General features: G+C 37.1%; 3 protein-coding genes across 3 annotated transcripts in view; 2 read left to right on the top strand and 1 right to left on the bottom strand.

Annotated features, from left to right (window-relative positions):
- The window catches only part of LOC126369328 (Fanconi anemia group M protein), a 33,988-nt gene extending 32,864 nt beyond the window's left edge, over positions 1-1,124 (bottom strand). The window contains exons 1-3 of the mRNA XM_050013656.1: positions 834-1,124; positions 589-721; positions 157-340 (exon numbers count right to left, since the gene is read on the bottom strand). Coding sequence (XP_049869613.1) covers positions 157-340; positions 589-721; positions 834-1,021 — 505 coding nt within the window. The 5' untranslated portion in view covers positions 1,022-1,124. The remainder of the gene's footprint in view (positions 1-156; positions 341-588; positions 722-833) is intronic.
- Positions 1,125-1,564: 440 nt separating this feature from the next.
- Positions 1,565-7,992, top strand: LOC126369343 (DNA excision repair protein ERCC-1). Its single transcript, XM_050013694.1, has 5 exons — positions 1,565-1,700; positions 1,925-1,995; positions 2,419-2,613; positions 3,942-4,127; positions 6,716-7,992. Exons 1-5 carry the CDS (start codon positions 1,604-1,606, stop codon positions 7,019-7,021), a joined length of 855 nt encoding a protein of 284 aa, XP_049869651.1. The 5' UTR covers positions 1,565-1,603; the 3' UTR covers positions 7,022-7,992.
- A 1,100-nt stretch (positions 7,993-9,092) lies between these two features.
- The window catches only part of LOC126369329 (uncharacterized), a 202,899-nt gene continuing 187,859 nt past the window's right edge, over positions 9,093-24,132 (top strand). The window contains exon 1 of the mRNA XM_050013657.1: positions 9,093-9,492. The gene's annotated coding sequence lies outside the window, so the exon portion shown is untranslated. The remainder of the gene's footprint in view (positions 9,493-24,132) is intronic.

The following is a 24,132-nucleotide window of genomic DNA, read 5'->3' as shown; positions in this document are numbered from 1 at the left end:
AGAAAGGCCACATACATAAAATTAACAGTCTTATTAATGAACACAAGTCTTCTAAATTTCTTTAAAAAAGAATATTTACACAGCCACAAGAATTGTATACTAAATTATTGGTTTTTATAATGAATATTTCAATATACACAATATTGTATATCTCACCTGTCATTTCCACAGTGTCACTAGGTGGTATAGCAACAATGTCATAGCAAGCTTCAATCTGCTGTGCGACGAGTGGGCGAGTAGGGGCCGTGAATATAATCTTGCCAATCGGATACCAACGGTAGAAGTTGTACATTATTACTGCTGCTATGAATGTCTTGCCCAAACCTGTTGGCAGGCTTACCTGTGGAGAAATTGACCAAAAAATATTATTACCTATTACTTGACTGGATATGATCCATCTTATAACTAAATCAAGTTCACATTCAAGTTGTTATGTGCAATAAAGCATTTGATGCATTTGATTTCACTGCATTGCATGACTGCAAGTCGTCTACTTACTACTTGTAGCTCTATCCACCCCCTTAGGAATTACGAACGTGTATTTAATTTATTTATTTTATATACGTATGTGTGCAAATATTTACTTACAAGTGTGTTCTGTAAAATAGCTGCCTTGATGATGTTGAACTGATAATCCCTCAGTGGATAGTTTATGGGATAAATCCATGTCTCACCGGTCAACTTGTCATAGCCACTAATTTCCTCATCGCAACATAAAGCACTGTAAATTAATAGTTGTATGTGTTGTAATAAATGTCCTCCAGATTAACAACAATGGTTATGTTATAAGGGTTATCTCTAAGTCGTTAAAAAATATTCCACGGCTTCTTTACCTGACATTTAATCCACTTCTGTTGGGGGAATCATTCCTGTTATTCTCAGAGGGCCTGGAAGACGTATCTTTAAAAGAAGAATTGTTGAAATTGGCCAAAATTGTCGAGTCTTCAAAAACCTCGTCATCTTCGAAAGCCGATATATTATTATTCTGTTTGGATGTGCCTGTCTGGTGGTTTTTAATCATTGCCACTATATTGTCAGCTCATTTCATAAGGAAATAATTGTCGTATTTTACACAAAAATAAATTACGAAAATAAAAGAGCGAAAATAAAAACAAGTTTCAAGGTTAGTTGCGTTCAAATATAAAATCACGCTGATATCAAGTTTTAAGAAGGTGAAAATTGAATTTCCGAAAAAGCACTATTGAAAAGCGTGATCTAATATAATTATTTTAGATATTGTTCCTTTGTTAGTTATTTGGGTATGAACAAAATAATTACTAACTGTACATAATTAATTGAATGGTCACGCACGGCAAAAGTTTAATAGAAGAAATACTAAGTTTCAAAACTAAACTGTCACTTTATTGGAGTGTTCATTTCATAGTTAGCTTATTGTTAACTATTAAACGAACGTGACTCATGCGCTTTCTTGTCTTTTTATTTTCAGCAAGAAATAAATTAGAAAGAGTTGTCGCTTACAAAGAACTGTTTTGTATCCTACTCTTAATTTAGTTCAATTGCAGTCAACCGGCTGATTTTGACAGCAGATTTTAAAATTCGTGTTTGTTTTGGTTTTGCGGGTCAATCAAACAAGTTGCAAAAAATGGAATTAGAAGACGGTTTTGATGAGTTATTGGCTGAAATCAGTGAGCCAACATCTCCTAAAAAGCCTAAGGTAGAAGACGAAAGTGCACAACCTGGTATGGGCTTATTAAGTTATATATAGGTATCTAACCTATTCTAATATTAAAACATTTTATTATTAGTATTTCCCTATAACCTTTTCAAAAATTTACTTTTTTTATCTGTTATAAGAACCTGACTAGAACCTGAGAGGATAGAACACAAAAGGAAAAGAACTTGAATAGGATAGCATGGCCATCATTAAATATCAAACTTGTTCTATTTTTATTCTTCACCACAGGAACATCAAAAGAAACTGCAAGCAAACCAACTTCTTCCAAAACTCACTGCGTGCTTGTTAATCAGAAACAGGTTTGTAAAGTTTAATATATCTGATAGGGAAGTTACCATATTTCCACCATTCGCAGTCTTCGCACACCATTGTAACAGATTTTTTACTTTCGTTTATTTATTATAATACATACATACATACTGTGTGTGATATTCTATAATAGTGTGTAATATTATACTCCCTCCTGTCTAGGTGCATTAAAAGATTGGAAAGTGCAAATGTCTTTATGGACTTAAAGATGATGCATTATTCTAAAACAGTCTTCTTCTTCTATCATGTGTCTTGAAAGGAAGCTGGTATCAAAGACGCTGATAATAGTATATAAGGATCAAAGCAAATGGAATTCCTTAGTCTCTGCTTACCCCTTTGGGTAATAGGCGTGAGTTTATGTATCTGTATGTATGTATTTGCTATTTTTTTTCTATCTCCAATGAATTTTTCAGAGAGGCAACCCAGTGCTGAAGTTTATAACCAGCGTACCTTGGGAATATGATGATGTAATCCCTGATTACGAGATAGGCAAGACTATTGGTATACTGTTCATATCTGTCAGGTACCATAATATGAACCCTGACTACATCAATAACAGGCTCAAAGAACTGGGGAAGAAGTATGAGCTAAGGGTTTTATTGGTTCAGGTTGGTATCTGGTATACCCCCACACTACTACATGATAATTGCTGCATCAGCAATAAGTCCTGTTGTGCTTTTCTGTATATGTTGTCCTTATCTCTGTATTTTCTGTCCATTGTGCTCAATAAAGTTGTGCAGAGCTGGAGTAAATTTGAATAAAATTGCACATAGAAGTTAAAAGTGGACTGTATTTTATAGGATTATATTTTATAGGTACATTTTGAATGATTACGCAAAGAGTTGAAGGGAAAGAGTGTTTTGCAATCGCCATCTTGTGGTCGTAATAAAAAACTTAAAACTAGTGTTGCCACATTATTTTATGTGAGGATTCGAACAAAAGTATTTCATCTACCTATCTACTACTCCTTATTTGCCTTTAAAAATGGTACATAAATGGTCAATGGATATAGTCTTTAAAAGTTCCACTTTATCAGCTATCAACATGCATATTTTGTTGCAAATTGCTTGTTATTTTTTGTCATCAATATGCATTACATTATTAAAACATACTACCGGGTTCTTCATCATCAGCCCATTAACGTCCCCACTGCTGGGGCACGGGCCTTCCCTATGGATGGATAGGGAGATCGGGCCTTAAACCATCACGCGGGCCCAGTGCGGATTGATGGTTATTAACGACTGCTAATGCAGCCGGGACCAACGGCTTAACGTGCCTTCCGAAGCACGGAGGAGCTTGAGTGAAAACTTTTTTTTTGTGGTCACCCATCCTATGACCGGCCTTTGCGAAAGTTGCTTAACTTCAACAATCGCAGATCGAGCGCGTTTACCGCTGCGCCACCGAGCTCCTCCTCCGGGTTCTTACCGCGTGTAAATCAGTGATATGAGACTCAGGGATATTTCAGCACTGTTACAAGTGCTATGATCACAGTATGACTGATGAAATTATGGATCTACCTACTCCACTCAATTTCATCAGTCATCCCGTGATCATGGCACTTACAACAGTGTTGAAATATCGGGAGTCTCATATCCCTGATTTTAACGCGGTAAGAACCCGGTATTATGTGTTTTAATTATGATAATAACCACTTAAACCTCAAACAATGCATTACATTACCTTATACAATTCATAATTATTGTGCTTATATCCATCACATTAATAGTAATTAGTCATTCATTACAAAAAATATGTGAATAATTCCATTCCATTAAGCCTCCTCATTCTGTTGCTAATTTCTAAAAACATGGTTGCAAAGGGGTTTATATGGTTTGTCAACTATTCTGTATGCCTTTTAGTGTGCTTACAAAATATTAATAAGTATTATCATTTTCAATATTAGTACTTTACTCTAGACCCTTGTAAATGTTTGTAGATAGACTTGAAAGATCCTCACATTCCACTGAAGAGCCTCACCAGGATTTGCTTGCTGACAGACATGACCCTCATGTTGGCATGGAGTCCCGAGGAAGCGGCTAAAGTGATAGAGAACTACAAGATATATGAGAACAAACCTCCTGACCGTATCATGGAGAGAATTGAGAATGACCCGCATCAGAAGGTCAGTGTATTTTTACATTTACATACATACGGTCACGAGCATTAATATGTATACACTTTGGTACCATGTCATATTAACTTTTTTGACAAATTGAACTGTAAGTCTCACTAAATGTCAAATATGTTAGTGCGACAGAGTCCTAAAGTGGGTACATTATACATTGCTCATGACTGTACATAAATGCTACAGCCATTAATGGCTTAATAGCTACAATTGTAGCCCAATTTGAAGAATGGATGACTCTCACTCTCTTCACTAGTTCACCCATATGTCACGTTAGTGGGCGCTGATTTCCGCATTTAGACTCTTATGGTGGTCCATTATGCGTGCTGTTGTTGACTACATAAGCCAACCAGACTCCTTCCAGAAGTTCAGAAGCCTCCTGGGGCCGTCACAGGCTTCGCGGAGCGACCCCATTACTTTGAGGATTAGTACGGTCACGAGCATTAATATGTCTACACTTTGGTACCATGTCACATTAACTTTTTTGACAAATGTAACCGTAAGTCGCACTAAATGGCAAATATGTTAGTGCGACAGAGTCCTAAAGTGGGTACATTATATTGCTCATGACTGTACCCGTTGCGTTGTACTGTCACTCCCGCGTATTCCAAGATTACATGGGAGGCAGTTTCTTCTGCATCCGGAGAGGGGGAGTCATGGGGGTAATGAGTCCCCTTGAGCGACAGGTTGGGTCATGGGTGGCCGCTACACCTGCAACTGCGACCTGGAGACTGGAAATCGTATATCAAATCTCTGTCGCTTCTCACCCATCGCCGCGACAGTTAGACAAATCCAGCCTTGCAGCTTATAATATTTTTGAATTAAGAGTAGAAATGCCCTCTAGCGGGATTATTACTTTAACTCAATGCAATCAATGCGCGACTTAGAACCTTGTACCATCTTGTAGAGTCACGAAAGAAGTACGTTAATTCCAACATTATTTACTAGATGGCGCTAGTTTGTTGGTTAACATAAACTACATACAAATAGATAATTCTATGATAAATTGTAATCGTCATGTAACTTACGAAAAATAAATGTATTTATGTAAACATTTCAATACTAAGTATGTACGTTCAAATCACCGAATGATTTAGTCAAGATTGACGATATGTTTTGTACGATACACACATAAACAGCCTATACGTCGCACTGATGGGCAAAGGCCTCCCCTCAATCAACCGGTGGGGTATAGAGCATACTCCACCACGACGCTCCAGTGCGGGTTGGTGGAGGCATTGGGGCTAGTGGCCCGGGACCAACGGTTTAACGTGCCTTCTGAAGCACGGAATTATTTACTTTTTTGGACAACCAGGTGATTCAACCTGCAATATCCTAACCAAACAAAACAATCTTACAAAGTAATTATCGACAGTGTCCCCATCGGGAATCGAACCCGGACCTCCAGATCGTGATCAGAATGCTCTAACCACTAGACTACGGAGATTGTTTTGTACGATAAGCATTATGGAACTGTCGAAAATCTACCTAAATTGGGTAGTTGCTCGGTACCTAAAGGTTCCTCGTTCGATTCCCGGGCGGGCCAATTTGTGGAACGTTTTTTTAAAATGATTCGGGTCTGGTATTTTTTCCACGAACTGTCGCATCGGGGTAGTAGCAAGAGTGTAATAATGTATGGGATTGACATAAGGTTCTTCTTATCGTGTGGGTTGATGATGTTGGTATTCCAACCTCACACAACACGACGGTTGGTTGGTTGGTTGGTGTCAGGGTTATTATTGAGCCGCCAAAGGCCCCTGACATGACTCATGTGATGTCTACATACTTACATCAGTAAATAGTAACCGGGACCAATGGTTTAACGTGCCTTCCGAAGCACGGATCATCTTACTTTCGGACAATCATGTAATTAGCCTGTAATGTCCTAACCAAACTAGGAATAACAAAGTGATTTTTGTGACATGTCCCCACCGGGATTCGAACCTGGGGTCTCCGGACCGTAAGTTCAACGCTCTTCAACCACTGGACCACAAAGGCCGTCGACATAAGATTGACTGATATTAATTGGGTGACTTGGCACCTAACCCAATTTGCCCAGTCAAATAGCATAAACAAAAACAGCCTATGTCGTCAATGCGTTCGGGCAAGTCTGAGGCCAAGAGCAAACCCATTTAAGGTAACAAAAAATATGTACGTCCCACTGCGGGGCTGGGGTGATTGAGGAGAGTAAAAGACAATCTATGAAATAACATTAGCTTTGCCCTTAAGCAACATAACTAAACCTCATGATATCCCAATGAGGGACTTTACAAGCTACATTCCACAAAAACAATATAGATGGCGCTGTAAAGATTTTCCTTCGTTTAAGCTTTTAATTTCATGGATAACAGACATATGTATCTTTTATAAATTAATAACTCATTGGTGCAAGTCCGGAAGAATCACGAAGATATGTCTCCACCGGGATTCTGCTTAACAGCTGAACGCGTGGTTTGTATTTTCTTCAACTCCAGAAAGCTTATTTGTAACATGTACTGTATTATGACTGTTTGTTGTCCTAAATAAAATAAAAATATATTATACAATAGTATTGATCTGTGATTATATTGAACACATTTCCACAGATAATAAACGCTCTGACGTCGGTTCGATCAGTCAACAAGACAGATGCAATGACTTTGGTCACCACATTTGGTACTCTGGAGAACATCATCAGAGCATCAGAGAGCAGACTAGCCGAGTGCCCTGGCTTCGGGCTTACGAAAGCTAAGAAGCTGTACACAGCACTACACCAGCCGTTCCTGAAAAGGGGGCATATTGAGAAGAGCAAATTCGAAGGAGATTTGAGCATAGAAGATGTTGAGAAAATTGAGACGGAGATGCTCAAAGAAGATTCAACACCTGAGATTGTCGAGAAAATTGAGACTTGAGAGTCGATACTTCAAAGATATATTTTTTTTTGTTTTGGTTTTCCCCGAAGGGTAAGGCAAAGTGAACTATGCCCATACAGCCATGTCTTACGTATTTTTACTTCAAAGATAACATGTCACATTGCATTTTACTAAATACTAATCAGTATTCATTTTTTTTTTTTTTGTTTTGGTTTTCCCCGAAGGGTAAGGCAAAGGGAACTATGCCCATACAGCCATGTCTTACGTATTTTTTTTCTTGATGATTAATGAAATGATGAAAGGTGATGAATGATGATGATGAAACCTAAGCCCCCACCCTCGGAGTAGACTCCTACTCCGAACCCCAAACGAATTAACTCAAAAGTCCGCATAAACTTTTGAGTTATGAAGCGGCTTCCCAGCACGAAGCGAAAATAGGCAGATACACTTTGTTCATTGAATACTCCAATATAATAACACTCGCGAATGTCTTCTGACTAACTTAATGCGATCATTAACCACAAAACACCACTTCGTATTTATTATTTAGATTACTCAATGAAGAAAGCAACTGTCCCGTTCCCGTTTCCCGCCGAAAAGCCTAATCAGTATTCAGTGCCTTTCAGTGTTGCCAGACGTGATTTTTAGCGTATAATTAAATGTTTCGCGCGGGACTAACTAACAGACCTGCTTTTAGGAATTTTTCGATGTGGTACTTGAATAAGATTTTTGTCTTCGTAAATTAGTTTCTAACTTAAAGTATAAAAATAAAATATTTTTTCTCCTAAAAAGTTTTACAATCCCGCATTTTTTTTCTACGACAGAAAAAATCTGGCAACACTAGTAAGTATAGTACCGGTTTATATATTTATATATTATAGGTTTTGTAAATATAATAAAAAAGTTGTGATACCTACACCTACCTAATAAGTTAAGTATTTATCTCGTAAAACAAGCAAAGGTACTATTATAAATAATACAGATATAAATAAAATCATAAACCAAGTAAATTTTCTTTTCATTTCGCTGGATATAATCGATTGACAATGGTCAATTTAAATGGAAATGGTTTCCTACGAGACGATAAGAAGCAAACGATAACACGCGGGTAAGTATAAACTATTTTAATAAGTATATGGTATAAAAGGGCTAGTCAAGCAGCACTTTCTCAGCTCTCTCTCCTCTTTATAACGCTTTTCTTTTCTACTCCAATCTTCTCACATCTTCTTTATAAGGTAGGTAGTACTGTCATTGTTTCCTTTCTTCCATAGTAATGTATGTATATATTTACGTATTTATATATTATTATAATCATTATTTATTATTATCTATGTATAGTTTTTAATATAGTTTATATTAGTTATAAGTACTTATATTTTTCAACATTTCATTTTTTTATTTTGCACTGTCTATCCCGCTACACTTTTCATGAAATTCATATCCTATACCTAAAGGTTGCCTGGAAGAGATTGCTACCTTAGGAATAAGGCCGCCTGTTGTACTATCAATTTAATTATAATACTAATGTGATTTAAGTGCAATAAAGAGTTTTTGTATTGTATTGTATAAAAGGTAACGTTTGAAATAGTGCATAGTTGCGTATGTTGTATAGAATAGGTAGCATTGTAAATTATAGTTTCATAAACTTCTTAAGTTAATAGGTATTCATTATAAATATTTTATTAGTCTATTTTAGTACCTACTCTAAGATTAGGTACCTGCCATGTAAGGGGCCTTTGGCGGCTCAATAATAACCCTGACCAACTTACTGAGGTTGGTAATCTATCTAACAACCCACACGATAGAAGTTGAAGAAGAGGTGCCTGCAAATTGTCATCTAGTAAGTTGAACTCTGCCCACCCCTATAGTCGATAAATTAACGTTTTATCTCTGTCAATAAATTAAAAGCTTTAACTACAGTTTTTATTCTAACTGCTAATGAAAAAAGAGCAAACTAGCAATCCAATCCTGTGCCTCTATAATCCAAAACGACTGCCTTCATCACAAGAGGGTTTGTTTTGGTCCAGAGTACATGCATCCTTTTTTTTGTGGTAGCCCTCGAGGCTAGCGCGCGGGCTCAAAATAAAACAACTCAGCGTCGAACCGGCTTTCCTCGCGGTTGGACGCGCGTCCCTTGCCACTGCGCGCCGGCCGGCGAAAAATATAAAAACATTTGGCGGGAAAACAAGTAAACTTGCTTTTTCAACGCGAATAGTGCAACGATGTTTTCGTATTATTCCTAGTGTGTGTAACATTTGATTTGATTAGTAAATTCCCTTTAACTTGATACTTTCGTGTAAACAGTGGACGTTAAGGTTTGAATTTCAAACTTCAGTGTACTTTATTGTAAGGTGAACCAAATACTAAGTGTAAAACATAACAATACAGTGCATATTCGTGATTTGAACCATTCGTTACGGATTAGACTGCCCACAAAAGGTGTGAAGTGAGAATAGAAAAAAAATAGGTGTGAGCGCCGACACCTATTGGAAAATAAAAAACTTTTAGTGGTGAGTCGCTTATTAGTTTTTTCTAGCTAAGCTTTCTTAGCACTTCTAATCCATATTCTTTATGCATAGCGTCTATGATGGTGAATATTAAGTATGGAAAGTTCCTTATCAAACAAAAAGCTAAAACGCACATCTGATATCCTCTGTTTAGTCGAGGGTTAAATTTAACTAAGGCTGTGTCATGCTGCTTACTATTGTTGATGACCTAACACGATTTTGAGCATAGCGTTTTGGTAATGTACCTTTAACTGTCTTGGTAACCTTGTCTTGGTGATTTTGTCGTATTGGTAACCTATCACTATACAGTTCATCATATCTATCCTGTTACTAGACGAGATCCCGAAAATAAAAAAAAAGTAAAAAAAATCTAGTTAATAAAAAATGAAAAATTTAGGATGGCATAAACGATGAAAATTGCTTGTTTGTGATAGTGAAGATAATTAAAACAAAATATTTTTTTGAAAGAAAACAAAAACAACATTCTTCAATATTACTACATACATACATAAACTCACGCCTATTTCCCACCGGGGTAAGCAGGCTTCGATCCTGACACACTTCTCTTGCTTCCTCAACATTTATCAATTGCTTCATACACACTCCAATTGACTAACTAAATAATTATGTTTTCTTTGGAAAGCAGCATAATCTGAACAAAAAGTATATCTCAAGGAGATTCGCCCAATCCCGTCAAACTCGAATGGGATCTCATCATATTATGCTTCGGGATTGATCCCGAAAAAATAGACAAGATCTCGTGAGATCGGTTGCCCCATAGGAATTCACCTCATGTGTACATATCAAAGCATTTACCCCAAAACCATCCCTCTTATGCGTAACCAGCCAAGTAACAATATAAACCTTCTTTACCACGCCATATAGAGGCACCATCTTCACTAATTTAAGAGCCACACTCTTGTCGGACCAATTCCTTAACCTCCTTATAAGACAAGACGTTCGCCTTCTCTTTAACACTTTCAAGGACAGAACATCTAATGACGTATCGATTCCAAGGTGTCGTACTACCTATTATGAGCCATCAATGTCCCATGGTCTCTGCCCGTGAAAGGGTTAATCTGTTCCATGTGAAGTCTTCTTGGTCTTCCCCTTCCTCTCGTTCCTTGTAGCTTCCCTTCTATGATGTTTATAAATTCGTCGTGTCTTATTAAGTGACCAATCATCTTGCGTCTTCTCATATACAGGCAACAAGCGTATTTTATGCTCCGGTCGATCTACAAATGGAAAACCGAAGCTAAAGACACCCACAGTAAACCGCAAACTTTATAGAAGCAACAAAAAGTTGTAATAAATTGACATAATGTATCGTTTACGTCCAGGGCCCGTTTCTACAAGACTCAACCTACGTCTACGCCTTCGGAAAACTGTAAATTAAATGCAACCATAGTTTTCTATAGTTCTTGTGTGGACATCGAAGTCGCCAATCGCACGCCCTTCTATTTTTGTAAATATCTATCCAATCAAAAACATAAATGTGAAATGAGAGCCAAGTTCAATATTATGATAAATGCCTTGGTTGTTGACTTCAACGACAAATGAAGTGAGATCTAAATGGGTGCCAAGTTCAATGGTCAGTCCTGAAATTTATTTATAAGTAACAGTACCTATAACATGTCATATCTTCTTATAAGATTATGTATTGTAGCCTAAGGTCTGACTTGGCTGCACAAACGGTGCGGGGCTCGCCAGTTCTGTTTCTTGAACTTGGCTTGACACGCTACCGCGTGTCTAGATTGCCTTACATAGCAACAGCCGTGGGGTAGCCCAGTTGAAAGACCGCTCGAGACTCACTGTGAGGTTACAGGTTCGAATCCCAACGCGGGCCTTAACCTATTTGAATTTATCTTTGTTTTTGGGATAAATGATGACCCTTGTTATTTCACCCAGGCTCAACACGTCTTCCACCCATTATTATTCCCACCCATTCTGATCAAAATAAAAAGAAGCAATATAGGTAGTAGGGAACATTATTCTATACACATCTGACCCAAATATCTTTATTATATTATATTTTTGAATAATGATGAACCTACCCGAGAAAATAGTTAATTCAATCAATAATACTTTATTGCACAAGAACATATATAAAGGACATAAACATACGAATAAAACAAAAGCACAATAGGCGGCCTTATTGCTAAACAGCAATTTCTGCCAGGCAACCTTAATTATCATTTATAAAGTTATACAGCGCGAAAACAACTATAGAGTTGTTTTGGGGAGTGTGGGCCTGCAAAACCACAACTCAATCAACTTGAATATCTGAGTCAATTGTCTTATTTCAATGACTCATTCATTCCTAACTAGAAATCACATTTCCTTAAATTTTTGTAACTGCCATTGTAATACCTATAGTAAGTAATTGTTATAAGATTCGACTCACTTTGACTAATAACCAGGAAACGACACAGTTGATTTCATATCGCGAAGACAATATGCCAGCCAGGCCTGTTCTTAATCTGTTACAAATCGTGATTACAAAACTATAGACTTTCTAAGTCAGTCCGCTCTGATACCGCAAATAAAATTCCGCTCCCCGATCTGCTTATCCCACTTTCCAGGCTATAATTCCCCCTCCGGTTGATTGAGGGAAGGCCTTTGCCCAGTAGTCGGACGTATTTTATAGGCTGTTTATGAAGGTATGTATCATATGAATCGTATCATATTGCTTACAATTTAACGTATTATTTTTCGGTAGATTATAATTTATCGAAGTGAAACCGTCAAATTGTGATACGAAACGCACCTCGCGTGATATACCATAGAGTTACAAAACTATTAGAGTGAGCATAATATTAATTTGGGATTCTCTTAAAATGCATAAATGTTTTTGTCATAATTTTAATTATCATAATCCTTTTTGCATAACGTTTTTTAGCATAATAGTTTTACTATCCCATAATAACATCTAGGAATACTGGTTTGTTAGGTATAACTTATTTTTGGGATTAATAAATAGATATCCATAATTCTTTTTTAGAATAATAGTGTTTAGTCATAATTTTTACAAGGCATAACAGTAGGTTAGGGTGCGGCGGGGGTGGCCCTTGGGCCACCCCTATGCCGCCAGCATGTTTATCTTACACACGAAAAGTATACTGAATGATACGTTTCAGATTTTTTAATTTTGATACATTTTTTCTTACCATGTGATGTCAGAATTATTGATTACTTACTAAATAATTAATAAATACGTACTTGATTTCACAATCTTGAAGAGCATTTATTTTATTTGACTGACACCTGTGTTTTATTCCTAACTCTATGGACACAGAACGGTCTACTGTAAGGCCGACCAATCAGGGACAGCCGTCGGACAGTTGACAATTTGACAATTGTAAGATTGTGATTTAACAGTTTTACTTCGATAGATTATAATCTGACGAATAATAATACGTTAAATTGTAAGCAGTATATTACGTTTCACAATTTTTCGACAGTTCACAATCTCGCGAGATAGATTATAATCTAACGTTATTTACAATTTTACGGTGACATATATAAACGATTAATTTAAATAACTAACGCACCGATTAATTAACACTTGACTAAATATTTTGTGCAAAGAATTTTCTGTCATTGACCCAGAGATCAAACGCTTAGGTACGGTCACGAGTACTAATATGTACACTATTTGAAACCATGTCACATTAACTTTTTTGACAATTTTAACCGTAAGTCTCATTAAATGTCATATATGATAATGCGACAGGGTTCTAAAGTGGGTACATGATATTGCTCATGACTGTATCTCGTGGTGACTCTAACTCAGGACCTTTTGTTACGCAAGAAATAGGTTAAATAATGCAGATGGGTAGTTGTTCGAACACCGGAAGTCAATAGCGTTACCGTGAACGCAAAAATATCGTAGAATCTTTTGTCTTTTTGCAAATATTCAGTCAGAACTTGACTGACCGTCAATCGCATGCGATTGCCCACCGGTATTCAAAGACCTATACCCTGAATGGTTATCAAAATAATACCTCTTTAAGATAAATGGAGGGATGTTTAAACTCTGATCATGAAACCTTGTAACTAATTTACTTGACGTAAAGATTTAATCATGCTAGCATTACCTCTTTCGTCTCGCTTCCCATTCGTTCTGGATACACCTACACGCAATGTTGCCAATTTATTAACATTTTTACCCGATTTATAATTCAGATTTACTGTAGTCGTATGAATATTCATGATCTCACTCGACACTCATGTCAGATGTCAGATAAGAATTATAACGTTAAAATATACGTTAAAATACCTTTTTAAGAAATATCTCATTTGTCACGCTAGATTAGTTTACATCATCTAAAAGTAATTAATTTTGAAATGTGTCCTAAAAACACTTTGTACGTTCTTAGGATAAATTATGATCTTAGCAGTAATTAGTCGTCTTAATCTTGGTATCACACTTGGTACAAGATCCGAAATATAAATTAAAATGTCGTTAAATGTGAAAAAGGAAATAAACACTTAAAATTCACTCTTTTTAAGAAGCAAAGGAAGCTTTTCCATAAAGCCATTAGATGCACGTTTTGCCTCATTTTACCCGGAGCAAGACACAATAATTCCCTGTTATTACTACAAGTACTGGCCAGTAATGAATATGTGTGGCTGGCTATTTGGTAGTGGACAAAAAAACACCTTATGCTTAGAAGCTATTTATTCAAAGCTGCGAATAATGGCAGTAACAGGTGAAGGCACGTGCCGAAGCCAGGTGGTACGTTTAAAAGAAACATTGTATAGCAGCGCCATTATTTCGGTGTGTTCATAAATAAGTACTTCTCATTTAAAATTAGAATGTGCATAGTGTCTTCTTTTAGTAAGTATACTCTTCTATACGCTAAAACCAAGAGTTTTACGTTCTCTACGCACGTCAACTTGCAGTCGTCTTTGATAGGAAGTCCTAACATTGATTATGGTGGTCACCTACCTATTTGGGCGAACACAAACTTAACCTAATTTTAGTTTGACACCTTGGTTTGACAGCTCTCACATTAGTGCCGTCTCTCACTTACATATACCTACAAGAAGGAGATGCAGCTACTTTTCGTGCTATTAAATTAAGATAAAATTTAGTTTGTTGTTGCGCGAATCGACACCAATGTTGAATTTTAAGCGCGAAAAAATCTTAAGTCTATCGAACTATGGTTATTGCTAAATTTGTCTATCGCGCGTATTAGAAACAACATCATCAACTAGTAACATTAAAACTATTATTAATTTGTAAATGTTCGTATACCTAGACTTTTTTTTAACAGAGACGCTCTTAACTCAACTTAAGCCACTTGAATGCGATCCCATAATTCATTTATGCAAATGTTCCTAATATACGTCTTGCTAAACTTAGCACTTTAGCGTTTTGTTGAAGTTCTCTACATCATTATTAACTGGAAGATAAATAGCTTCGTTTAAGTTTGTACCATTTGTAATGTAACATTTTTTAACCGTATAACCGACTAAATGTTATGCGGTGGAGAGTAGAATAAACTACTAATAAATATAATCCTTATTACATGTAGATAGAGTCACAGGTTTGAATCCAGCATAGGCCTAAACCAATGGTTGTCGAATTTTTTTTCGAATTCATGTTTGGATTATAAATGATTATCACGTGTGGTGAAGGAAAACATCGTGTGGAAACCCACATTCCCGAGAAATGCATTTTCGGAGGTATGTGATCTAACCAGTATTAGGCTTGTTCTCCCTTCGCGGGTTGGAAGGTCAGACAGACAGTCGCTTCTGTAAAAAAACCGGACCTGTCAAATCTTCACGTTAGGTAAGCGGAGCCTGTCAAAAATCAGGACAACGCTAGGGAGAAGACATTTAGAAAGAGTCACAACACAATGTAGGTGGTTACATTTCTATTGTTATCTAATATCGAAAGGAGTAATTATAGGTAGAACTTGGGAAAATAAACTAATAAGTACACTACTCGACGTTCATGCACCATCGTGGACCCATTAATTTGACCCACAAGTGGGATCACGAGGGAAATTTCTTTCTCGTAGAACCATCGCTTCGTCGCGACAACTGTAGGTAATGTAGACATATTTTTGTTACATCTCTGCCTACCCCTAGTAGGTAATGTGGGGATACAGGCGTGATGCATTTTTTCTGTTATATTAAGTATTTTCTTTACCTATTAAATGGCTGATTTTAATGTCTAAAATTAAATGTCTTTGGTCGCATTCGCCTCCCTAGTCCTTACATCATTTTACATCTTAGGTATTTGAGAGACTTCGTATCAAAAGTAGATATGCTATGTAGAGGTATATGGTGTAGGTGCATTAAAATACCACTGTACTTTCTGTATTTAAAAATTTAATGAAGTCATTTAACTGCCAAGGAAATCAGTATAAAGTAGGTGAAATGCATATATAAATGGTGATACCACTGCTCGGCGCTGTTGTCGTACGCAGCTCAGCTATCACGTCACACGCAGCGCGAATCATATCGAGGGTTTTAACCAATAGACGAAGCGAATGCTATTTACGTGGATAAGAAAGCCTCGTTATATTTCGCGGCCGCTCTCGGCGAGGACTCGTGCCGCGGGCGCAGGAATATTGAGAGGGGCTTATCGCGATTGAACCGACATATCAAGGCCAAGAATATCGTGAAGAAATAAACATAGTGAAGTAACACACATTCTATACAATAATATTACATAGGTACCTATCTTGAGAGGTACCTACCCAAACTAAACTCACGCTAATAAATTTCTATAACTAATATTTACCTATAGATATTTAAAGTCATCTTAAAGTCGCACATGTACAAATTGAATACCCATTCAGCGACAACAGGTTTGTTCAGTGAATATCAATAATGTCGTATTTGTGCGCCGACGCACCTAACAAGCCAATGCGCACCGTTACTCTTTACTTACTAATACGCGAAGCGTGGTCCTCATTTGTGTTACAACTCTATAAAAGACGCATTAAAGACGTATAGACTTCGTGATTTGATTTAGAAATGGGCTCAACATAAATACATACTTACACATAAACTTAAGGCAGTAATCCCTACGGGATAGGCAGAGCCATAAGCAATCGGAAGACAGTCTGCAACCTCCTTTTATTCTGCGTAGGTTAAGGTACGATAAGCTGAAAAAGTCCAATAAGTGCCTTGCAAAGTAATAAATTGCTTACATGTCGTTTCTGTAGTAGACCAAAAAGACCTGATCTTTAAAACTATGCAACGGATTTTGATGCGGTTTTTAATGTGATGTCGTAATTAAATAATTTCTTAAATAATTTCATTTTTTCCTCAGCACTGCAGCATTTTCCCGAGCGAAGCCGGGCGGGTCGCTAGTGGTTCATAATTTCACTATTTACAAATAATTCGCTGCGCTCTGTGCCTGCACTTTTGTTCTTTGATTGTACATAAGTTCTGAGCACAAACACCGCCTGATCCAACCCGCAATGGAGCAGCGTGCTGGCATATGCTCCATATCCCGGTTGATTGGGGGAAGGCCTGTGCCCAGTGGGACGTTCAAAGTGCTGGTTATTTTTATTAACAAGTGACACGAGCCCTAAGAGTTTTAAATGCCTTAGTGATAATAAAACTTTGCTTTGGGTATTCTTACCTACTTAACAGTGTGATAAGAGAGAGATGTTGTGTAAAAGACGATATAGTAACTACGATTGAAAAGGTAATGTGAAGTTGGTTTTAGACGCATAGAGCGGATGAAGGATAATAGGATTACGAAAGCAGTATATAAAGCGAAGGTTGGTGGTAAGGCTGAAAGAGGAAGACGTAGAATGACGACATTGCCCAAATTGGAGATGTCTTCTGTCATGACATGTGTGTTGATTAGGGAATGCAATCCCGATGTCGCGGGATCTCGTAAAATTTTTCGGGATTAATCCCGAAGCATAATATGACAAGCTCCCATACGAGATTGACGGGATTGGGCGAATCTCCTTGAGTTATACTTTTTGTTTTGATTAGGCTGCTGTTTGTTTTGATTTTCCAAAGAAAACTTAATTATTTAGTTAGTAAATTGGAGATGTCCTTAGAAAAGGTTTAGTACGATCTACTCTGAACCGGCGTGCGTGTATGAAACGATTGATGAATGTGGAGGAAGCAAAAGAGGTAGGTAGACGTCATCATCGAAGCAAATGGAATTCCATAGTGTCTGCTTACCCCACTGGGAGATAGGTGTGAGTTTATGCTTGTATGTATTCTTATCTACTTATTCCCTTCATCTTCTCAAACGGTCACCCTCAGGCCTGTTGCCTCAAGTTTTGTATGGGGCGAGAACCCTCAGCATTTCCATTTGTCCGGAAAACTAGTTCAAATGTAAGTAGTATATATTATGACACGTCTAAAAAAACCATTCATTTTCGTCCGAAATCTAAATTATCAAATTTTTAAAATCATCTCACGCCCAACTAAGTGCAAGTATTGTTCAACCTCGGAGATAAGATCTTTATCAATCATAAAATTGGAGCAAGCCTGCTCTAGACTATTACTTTCACTGCCTACCTCTTTAAAGCTCAATGGATAAGGAGGCGGTAACGACACCTCGCCAGAGTTCGAAAGGTGAGTTTCTTTTTTGACGTGACTTATAGATTTGCCTCAGTAGGTTTAACTACTTGACCGGACAAATGGGGAGCGCTAAGGGCTCTTATCTTACCCGGTACAAAATTTAAGACGACAGGCCTGAGGGTGCCCTGTTGGAAGCGAATTTCGGCTCAGAACCCCAGATTAGGTAGGTGATAGTTATATCAAAAGATAAGATAACTTATATTCTGAAAGAATCGATCATCGTTAGTGGTTCGATGGCCATAAGTGCAGCGCTGATAGAGGGTAAGTAGTAACGTGCCTGTATGTTATTGTATAGGCGCTGCCGTGGGCCCGTCGATTGTAGTGTAGTGTAATCGATTAATAATCGATTATTCAAATTCAAATTCAAAAATATCTTTATTCAGTAGGTAACATAGTTACACTTAGAATCGGCAATTTTATACATAACGAACGTCTCATCCGCCTAAAACTACTGCAGCTTTACACAACCTTTATAGCCCTTAAATCGATAATATAAATATCGATATACTTATAGATTATAATCGATATAATTGTTGAATTTACCGTACCTATCGATAGTAGATAGTATGTCTATCGAGACATACCGATATTTAGATTATATAGGGGTCCATCATCAATTGGCAACACTAGTCGATTCCAAATGAAACGCACTTATTAAAACGAAAACACTGTTTATTCCACCAGTAACATTGTTGGACAGAACAGAGGCACCACGTTCTTATAACTAGAGTTGCCTGCCATATGTATACCTAATTTGTGTTGCTATAATACAACATATTACCTAATCTGTAATATCGGGATCCCAAAGCGTTTGTTATTAACTGACACCAATCTGAGATATGTGCGAAAGAAGTGTGTCAGGATCGAAGCAAATTGAATCCCATAGTCTCTGCTTACCCCAGTGGAAAATAGGCGTGAGTTTATATATGTATGTACTTGTGCGTAGGCATCATCATCATCATCTACCCATTGACGTCCCCACTGCTGGGGCACGGGCCTTCCCTATAGATGGATAGGGAGATCGGGCCTTAAACCATCACGCGGGCCCAGTGGGGATTGATGGTTATTAACGACTGCTAATGCAGCCGGGACCAACGGCTAAACGTGCCTTCCGAAGCACGGAGGAGCTCGAAATGAAAATCATTCATTACGTCTAAGTGATTACATACTGCAGTTATCGACAGTTATTCCCGTAAGCAGTAATTATTTAGGGCTATCATTCGACACAGGCCGGCATGGTACGCTCAATTTGCTGCGGTTAGGTAGGTAAGCACTATAACTACGTATTACTTACCTACTATCAGTATGTGAACCCTGATTGGTAAGTAGATTATTTTGTTTAGCCTGACAAATATGACATTATGATTATTCTGCCTTAAGGTGCTGATAAACTTGAGCATTCACTTGTAATGAGCATTTGTGCGAATGTTACAATACGAGAACATTTTAGCGAACATTTATTGAGCGTTCTTGCTCATGAAAACATTCATAGCAATGTTTGGTTCCATGCTTGGCTTGGCTCGTTGTTCAGTTCGACAAATATAGAAACGGCGAATGCTTGATGTTCTGTTATAAGTGAATGCTCAAATCTATCAGCATCTACGTAGATGGACGTCAAACGGCTATTCGGTCGAAGGCCTCGATATAATTCGCGCCCCACTCGACGCGGTTGCCGTGTAGAGCCTACAAGACTGCATTATATTATTCTAATTATAAAAATTAAAATTAATTATTATTATTCTTATTGTGAGGTCCATTGCCATAGTGACCATAGGGTCAGTACGGCCGCTGTATTTCAGTGGCTGAGCGTCGGCCTCACGATCCGCAGGTCCCGGGTTCGAATAAAAAAACACAGTTTATGTATGTATCTTAAAATGAACAAGAGCTAGATCTCAGGTTACATTGCATGTTTATATAAAGAATTGTATTGAGTAGTTTTATTTTGCAATCGAACAATGGTGCTTACTTTCTCTTAGAGAAAGGTGCCAGTAATCATAATACGTGTAGACGAAACAATACTTCGAGGTTTCAACAGTCAAAGAAGTATTAAATGAAAATAAATAGGTAGTAAAGGGTATTAGGTTTAGGTGGTATATAAAGCGAAAGTTGATGGTAGTTGTTCATAAAATGTGTTGTAATACAGTGGTCCTAATTCCGATACACACCATCTAATTTTATTTTAAGTTATACTTGTCATTTTCTTATCCGCCGAAAAGGAAAGGGACGGCTAATCAACAGACATGTAATTAGGTAGTTTTTTAACGGATATTGTAGGTTTGTCGTTGGCGTTAACTACTTGGCCGGCGTAATGGGAAGTACTGAGGGCAAGAGCCGAGAACCCGCTACAAATTTAAGCCTGAGGGTGCCCAGTTGCATATAAAAAATAATGCAGGACAGACAAAGTTAAGCAGAATAATAAGATACAAAGTAATCCTCCTAGTCCATAACCTCCAGCCGAGAGCCAAAACTAAAGCTGTGGTTCGCGCGATATTTTTGTACCGAGTGAGAGTCTTCAACGCTCCCCAACTGTCCGGCCAAGCAGTGAGTGCCATTTAAGAACAATTTCCTGAAACTTTAATTTCTTTCTCGCGTCTTTAGAAATATTTTTTTTCTTGCTGCAATCGAGTCGTGTAGGTACTAGGTTCAAGATAAAATATGAAATTGTAATAACTAAATAAAGACATTTAAAACTAACGAAAATCATTTTCTTTTTTCTATTTAACTTATTTATGAATTTTAATCAAGAACAACGTAATAATAAGCAAAATTAAAAATTTTGAAAAAAACCCACGACGGAAAAAATCTCATCGAAAAAGAATAAAATAACTCAAAACCCCCGACTTAACCCAATTATTATGTAACGAAATATTATATTAGACTTAAAAATACTTTCTAAAAAAGAGTTGATATCTCGAGACATCGGTAATAGATATACTTAAGTACCTAAACAATGAATATGGATGTTTACAGTTTTTTCCTAACGTGTCTGTTTCTCGAAGATATACTTAAATGTAGCGATAATAATTTTACCATAATACATAACCGAGGAATATCCGTCGGGGGCTGCCATTAACCCAGCTAAAGTTTTTCTAGTGACGTGAATACAATTATTGAAGAATTGTAGATGTTTAACGACGACATAAAATACACTTATGAGTATGATTAAATTTTTGTTGAAATTTCATATAGAAAAGGCAGCCCCCGACGGATATTCCTCGGTTATGTATTATGGTAAAATTATTATCGCTACATTTAAGTATATCTTCGAGAAACAGACACGTTAGGAAAAAACTGTAAACATCCATATTCATTGTTTAGGTACTTAAGTATATCTATTACCGATGTCTCGAGATATCAACTCTTTTTTAGAAAGTATTTTTAAGTCTAATATAATATTTCGTTACATAATAATTGGGTTAAGTCGGGGGTTTTGAGTTATTTTATTCTTTTTCGATGAGATTTTTACCGTCTTGGGTTTTTTTCAAAATTTTTAATTTTGCTTAATTTTATTTCAGACTTTTTAGAGAGCATATACGAATTATAATCTATATAATGTGTAGGTAAGATCTCGCAAAACAATAAGTGTGATTCATCCTACCACATAATATTAAGTCCCTTATTATATATTATACAGTTGCTTTCTATTTAAAGTTACCTCTATAACACTCATCTGAGAACATGCACCAATCACCCACGAACTCATTCCTGAAATCCGCATTGAAATCAGACAATACGTTTTAATTTTAATAATATTGCAATATAAACGTTTCACACTAATATAGCAGCGCCTCCTAGTGAGTTAATATCATAAGACTTATCTTAGACCATGCACCATTCAACTACGAACCCATTGCTGAAAACCGCATTGAAATTGGACAATTCGTTTTAATATTATTGCAATACTATTTTTCACTAATATTGTAGCACCCTCTAGTGAGTTAAAGACGTAATTTTTATTATTTGGGAACATGCAATAAGCTACCACGTACACATTGCCGAAAACATAATTGTAATCGGACATTTCGTTTTGATTATATTGCAACATTGTTTTGCACTAATATTGTGGCGCCCCCTAGTGAGTTACAGCCATGACACCTGTCTAAGAACATGAACTCATCAAACACAAACCCGTTATTGAAAACCGCCTCAAAATCGGATCATTAGTTTAAAAGATAGGTGGTAACATTACTTTGCACAAACGCACACACAAACATCTCTCACCCTAAACGCATATACCTGCTCCGTTCCGTCGTGGGTAATAAATGTAATTAAAATTATACTAACCGTAATTAACAACACTTTGCTTTACTTAATACATAACATACATAAACTGCCTATATACGTCCCACTGCTGGGCACAGGCCTCCCCTCAATCAACCGGAGGGGGTATGGAGCATACTCCACCACGCTGTTCCACTGCGGGTTGGTGGAGGTGTTTTTACGGCTAATAGCCGGGACGAACGGCTTAACGTGCCCTCCGAAGCACGGAATCATCTTACTTTTTCGGACAATCAGGTGATTCAAGCCTGAAAAGTCCTTACCAAAGAAAGGACAGTCTCACAAAGTGATTTCGACAATGTCCCCATCCGGAATCGAACCCGGACCACCAGATCGTGAGCCTAACGCTCTAACCACTAGACCACGGAGGCTGTTTACTTAATACTAGCTGATTATTGAGTGATGGGTTCAACTTTATGAATTAAATGAGGATTAATTGGATGAATTTGATTCACTTGACCACAAAATCCACGTGCCACTTATAGTCGATCTTGATTTTTCTTTAATTTTCGCCAATCACTTCGTATTAATTTATCTACAATTTATTGATTGTGATCTTCTCTGAAATCTGGCTCGAAGGACCATGAATATGCCTGATATGCCTTTTTACTGATTTTTAAGGGATATAGGTAGCAATGAAACAGCACCGTGTTCGACGTAATTACGTGTAATCAATGGAACCGAAAAAAAAAACGCCTGTCAAAAACAATTAACTAATAAAAACTATTGCAAATAAATTGCTATTATAAATTGAAGAGGTGTTTCGAATAATATTTATTCTAAACACTAATATTGTGGCGCCCCCTAGTGAGTTACAGACATGACACCTGTCTAATAACATGAACTCATCAAACACAAACCCGTTATTGAAAACCGCATCAAAATCGGATTATTAGTTTAGAAGATAATTAGTAACATTTCTTTGCACAAACGCACACACAAACATCTCTCACCCTAAACGCATATACCTGCTCCGTTCCGTCGTGGGTAATAAATCAGACATTTTATCACGTTTTTCTATGACGTCACAGTGTGCTTTTTCATATAAATGTCATAGTAATTTCGTGTTTTGACATTTAGTAAAAAGTAACTGATTTGACTAGTTGGATTCTAGCCTATTTTGTATTGGTGCCTTTTTTATTTTTTTTCTTCTGGCTTCCGCGGCTAGCGATGCGCCAATGACAAATCTTGAGAGTGATCTTGGCCTTCAATGATAATTATCGTGGTGTCACTACGGCATTTCATATTATTAAAGATTTTTTAAGGCCTAGTTCCATAGAAAATACTCGTAGATTCTAGCTACCTACCAGTGCGGCCAAAGTTTCTCAGCAGACAGACGTGTTCCCGCCATTGTTTCACAGATGGATCGCTCTACTGCGATATGGTATCAAGATGAAAGCAATCACGATCACAATTGCACGACGTCGCTCAGAATTATGACATTTTGAAACTAAACACGAGTCAGATTTACGTGAATTATTCATTCTGTCATAAATAATGTATGCTTAGAGAAATAATAAATTTTAGGTCAGCTGCTTACCAATCGCCGATTCAAAATATTTATAGAATCGTATTTTTTTATATTTTTGTCGAAATTACTGCAGCTTCTTAAACTGTCATCATCGTTAATATATAAGAGACACGTTCTTGTCGGTGCTGCATTCTCCATGTTACTTTTTAGGGAAAAATAGGACAGTGGATTCCCTCTTGCCTTCCGCCCTGAACTTAAACTGTATAGCCGGGAAAAAATACCTACTTATTTGGCAGAAAAACTTCTTTGGAACAGGGCCCCTA

Source organism: Pectinophora gossypiella, chromosome 9 (genome assembly GCF_024362695.1).
Source record: "Pectinophora gossypiella chromosome 9, ilPecGoss1.1, whole genome shotgun sequence".
NCBI lineage: Eukaryota > Metazoa > Arthropoda > Insecta > Lepidoptera > Gelechiidae > Pectinophora > Pectinophora gossypiella.
The sequence above is the reverse complement of the archived record's forward strand: the minus strand, read 5'-3'. Positions and strand labels throughout refer to the sequence as shown.

Coding starts and splice junctions, on each gene's coding strand:
- LOC126369343 (XM_050013694.1), top strand. CDS start 1,604: ATGGAATTAGAAGACGGTTTTGATGAGTTATTGGCTGAAATCAGTGAG. Junction 1,996..2,418: donor TGCTTGTTAATCAGAAACAG/GTTTGTAAAGTT, acceptor TGAATTTTTCAG/AGAGGCAACCCAGTGCTGAA. Junction 2,614..3,941: donor TAAGGGTTTTATTGGTTCAG/GTTGGTATCTGG, acceptor AAATGTTTGTAG/ATAGACTTGAAAGATCCTCA.